Genomic DNA, 4,822 nt, shown 5'->3' on the forward strand with positions numbered 1-4,822 from the left:
TGATTGTTTTGGACATTTGTTCTGCATATTCTGCGTCCAGTACTCCAAACAAAGAATGAGCGATATTTCCAACTGCATCAATGGCACCTCGTTTACGCCGATTAGATTCTACTATTGCGTAATCTAGCTGCAACTCTTTTTCAGTTTGTTCAAGATGTGCTACCAGAGAAAGACATGAGCTTTTTTTGCGTGATTTCTTGACATAAATGACGCAGGGCCCTTGTGCTATTTGACAGCGCTGTTAGTTCTACCAAAAATCCTTCCATGTCATAGTAGATTATTAGGTTCCAATCAGTGGTTGATATGGCTGTTGAGCCTATTCCTTCAAAATGAATGCCAAGCCTTGATCCAAATCGCTTATTTTGAAGTTCAGCTCCTAAAGCCAATGGTAAGATGAGTAGGGTAATCAGAAGTGTAGCAAGTCCTTGGTGTAAGGAAGGATTATTCCTCCTTGATGAAATTTTGTCTTCCTCAAGCAGTTTGTTGGTTTATTGTCGTTCTGTGGCATCATTTGTTTCCTTGGGCAAGGGTGCAAGCCGATGAATAGGCCTCTTGCAAGTGCCACTAGCAGTTTTTACATCAGCCACTCTCACTACACCGTCGTTTCCTTCATATACATTGATGGTTCTCCCTAATGGCCACTGCAGTACCGGTGTGTTGTCTTCTTTGATGATCACCATGTCACCTACGTTGATGTTGTTGTGTTGTGTCTTCCACTTATTTTGCAGCTGAAGGTCCGATAAATATTCGCGGGACCACCGATTCCAAAACTCGCGTTTGAGGTGAGAAACAAGTTTCCATCTTGTTAATAAATTTGTTTGCTGTGGCCTACACGTTGGATCAACTTGGGCATTAAGGGGTTCTCCTATGAGGAAGTGGCCTGGTGTTAAAGCTGTTAGATCGTTAGGATTGTCGGACATTGGGCTGATTGGTCTGGAATTTAGGATTCCTTCCACCTCGATGATTATCGTGTCCAATTCTTCATACGCTAAGGACGCTGGTGCGAGGTGCTTCTTATTAGTAGATGCTGATTTTACCGCTGCTTCCCATAAACCGCCAAAATGTGGAGTCCTAGGAGGTATAAAATGAAATGTTATTCCCTTTCCGCTGCACTGCTTTACTATTGATTCTCGTGATGAATTTCCATAAACAACGTCAGTAAGTTCAGAAAGATGGTTTTTCGCGCCTACAAAATTGGTTGCGTTGTCACAATATACATTTTGACAATGTCCTCTTCGGCTTATAAATCGTTTTAAGGCACCAAATAATGCATCCGTCGTCAAGTCGCTAACTAATTCCAAATGCACTGCTTTTGTGGCAAAACAGCAAAATACCGCTACATAGGCCTTTTGTGGTTTCTTTCCCCTTATCTTGAAGTGAACCCAAAATGGCCCGCAGAAGTCCACGCCTGAGTTGATGAATGGTCTTGCTGGAGTTACTCTTGTTGAAGGCAAATTCCCCATAATTTGACTCATTAGTTTTGGCTTAGCTTTGGTGCATCTTACACAGTTGAGCACAATTGATCGGGTCAGCAATTTTCCCTTTATAGGCCTTTGCCTTGTGTAAGCTAAGAGCGCTTGAGGTCCACAATGACGGTTTTCTTTATGGATCATTTGTACTAATAATTTGGCGAGTGAATTGTTATGTGGAATTAGCATAGGGTGTTTGGCATCGTATGCAAGTTCTGATGCTTGTAGACGCCCTCCAACTCGGATGATGCCATTATTGTCCAGAAACGGTGACAGGCTGCTGAAAGAACTGTTTTTGCGAAATTCGTTGTATTTTTTAAGGTGCTGAAGCTCTTCCTCAAAGTCCGATTGCTGCATTGTATGAACGATTACCACAAGCGCTTTTTCCAATTCGTGTACGGTCAAGGGAATGTCTGACTCCCGCGATTGGTTTCTGGCCTGGTTGATAAATCTCAGCATGTAGCCTGCCACTCTTTGTAATGTTTTGAAAGAGCCATTGTGTCGAATGCTATAAAGTACGCTTCCTTCATGTCCAGTGGTTGCAACAGCGACTGATGTCACCCCTTTCCGTTCCATGTTGATACCTTCGTTGATTACTGATAATGCCTTGGAATACTTTGAAGGCCAAGTGTCTTCTTTACCAAGCAAGATTGTTTGCCCATAAAACCACATATTGCATGTTTCTAGTCTCCCCGGCGGCAGTCCTCGTGATAGAATGTCAGCTGGGTTGTCTTTTGAGCTTATATGCCGCCATTGTTCAGCGGTAGTGTGCTCATGAATAACAGCTATACGGTTTGCCACAAACGTTTGGTATGATGCTGAGGATGAGTTAATCCATGCCAACACGATTTGTGAATCAGTCCAAAAGTATGTAGCCACATCGTCTAGCTTAAGGTCTGATTTGACCCTTGTAGTTAGTTGAGCACCCAGTACTGATGCACAGAGCTCAAGCCGAAGAATAGTTTGCCATTTCAAGGGTGCCACACGTGATTTTGCACAGAGCAGCCTCACTTGTACTCGTCCCTCATCCAGCTCGGATCTAATGTAAATCGCAGCACCATATGCCTTTTCTGATGCGTCGGAGAAGACATGAATTTGAATTTTTGCTGGGATATATCCTTCAAACACGTGCCGTGAAACTTGCATGTTGTCCAATTTTTGCAAATCATTACGAAATGTTGTCCACCTCTCATTCAAATCGGCTGGTAATGCTTCATCCCATGTCAGCTTCAGTTGCCAGAGATCTTGAATAAACATTTTTGCCATGACTACAATTGGTGCTAGTATCCCCAACAGATCGAAGAGCCTTGCAAGATCGGCGCTGACTGAGTGTTTAGTTGCAAGACTGCAGCTTCCTAGGCATACCTTTACGCAGAATCGATCCATCTTAGGCATCCATGTTAACCCCAACGTTTTAATAGTTTGATTGATGTCATTGTCAAAGTCTATGTCAACTTCTTGTTCCTCCATGCTAACATTTTGCAGTAATTGTGGGTGATTGGCGCACCATTTTCTTAGGTTAAGACCACGTTGTTTTAAGATGTGTATCAGTTGCTGTTGGATTTCCATCGTCGTGGTTAAGCTGTCTGGCCCACCAATTCCGTCATCTACATAAAAATTGTCCTGTAGAAACTGAGCACCAAGAGGATTTTGTAATGCATTTTCTTTTGCAATTTTCTGAAAACATTTGGTGGCTAAATATGGAGCAGATCTTGTCCCATATGTGATTGTATTTAGCTGATAATGCTTTATTGATAGGCTTGAATCCTTTCGCTAGATGATAAGTTGAAATTTGCGCTCGTCCGGTTGAATGAGCATCTGTCGATACATTTTTTCTACATCTGTGGTGAAGACGAACCTGGGCAAACGGAAGCGAAGTAAAATGGTGAAAAGCTCGCTCTGAACAGTGGGTCCGGTATACATGAGGTCGTTCAAAGACATGCCAGTGGACGATTTTGCTGATGCGTCGAACACCACACGTAATTTTGTAGTGCGGCTTTCGGGTCTCACAATGCAATGGTGAGGAATGAAGTACATAGGTTTACTGATGGAATCAATATCCACTTGCGTCATGTGCCCCAAGTTCTCATATTCCTCCATAAATTGTACATATTGATTCTTTGTCTGGAGCGATTTTGCCAGTCGACGTTCTAAGGCCAGGAATCGATTATACGCCATCCCATAGGGTTCCCCTAAGGCCTCCGGATTTTCATGAAATGGTAGCCTTACCATGAATCTCCCATTTTCATTGATGAGTGTATGTTGTGCGAAATGAGCTTCGCACTGTTTTCTGCTAAGGAATGTTGTTTTCTTACAGTTGGAACATCCTCAAGTTCCCATACTCGAGCAATGGCTGCATCTAAGTTGATGTCATCGTTGGAACAGATTCCACATATTGCATTTGAGATGTAGTTGCCACCAACTTTTCCCGCCATGATCCATCCCAGCACTGTATTTTGCAGAATGGGTAGGTCATCTGACAGTTTGATTTGCCCTGCTGCCATCAGTTGGTTGTAGAATTCCGCCCCCAACAATATATCAATTTTGTCAGGACGATTGAATGATGGATCGGCTAACATGATGTTCACAGGAATTTTCCATTCGTCGATCTTGATTTCTTGCGAAGGCTGCGGGGATATAATCTGAGGCAATACCGCTGCCTCTAGCCGCGTTGTAAAGTTGTTGATCCGAGACTGTAGCGCCACATTGACTCGATGCTGTATCTTGGTGCTCCTTGACCCGATGCCACTAATGGAGATTGATGATGGTTTAGTTAAGATGACAAGACGTTTAACCAATCGTTCAGTCACAAAATTAACTTGTGAGCCTGAATCGCGAATTGCCCGACACTGCACTTCTGTTCCGATTCCTCTAACTTTCAACATGGCAGTGCTGAGTAGTACATATGTGTTTGACTTTGTGTGCTTTGCGGTAGTAAGTGACGCTGCTTCGTCTTTTGATGGCGTTGATTTGGTCCTGGATGGTGTAGTACTTTGCGATTCGTTGCCTTGTGTTGGAGTGGCTACTGATGTAATGTCTTTGCTCACATCCCTTTTTGAATCCTCGAAATGTAACAGCGTGTTGTGTTTTTTGTTGCATTTCAGACAGTTTCTTAATATACAATTTATAGAACCATGTCCCGGTTTTAGGCAATTGTGGCAATATTTCTGCCCTTGTATGAACTGAAAGCGTGCCGATGGAGACTGTTGTAAAAATTCCTTGCAAGAAAATAATGGATGTTTTCCTTTTTTGCACATGCTGCAAGTGTCATTTCTATGACCTTTGAATGTGACTGAAGTGCACACCTTTGCAGTTGAGCTTGTAGATTTGTCTTTGACACCCATCGCTTCCAT

The 4,822-nt window shown here is 42.9% G+C and overlaps 1 protein-coding gene across 1 annotated transcript; it reads right to left on the minus strand.

Annotated features, from left to right (window-relative positions):
- Positions 1–488: 488 nt before the first annotated feature.
- On the minus strand, positions 489–3,038 carry LOC118751986. The gene has a single exon (XM_036486813.1). The coding sequence runs from the start codon at positions 3,036–3,038 to the stop codon at positions 489–491; it is 2,550 nt and encodes an 849-aa protein (XP_036342706.1).
- Between the last annotated feature and the right edge of the window lie 1,784 nt (positions 3,039–4,822).

This window comes from Rhagoletis pomonella, unplaced genomic scaffold, assembly GCF_013731165.1.
Source record: "Rhagoletis pomonella isolate Grant_MI unplaced genomic scaffold, Rhpom_1.0 Rhpom_scaffold_01139, whole genome shotgun sequence".
Lineage (NCBI taxonomy): Eukaryota > Metazoa > Arthropoda > Insecta > Diptera > Tephritidae > Rhagoletis > Rhagoletis pomonella.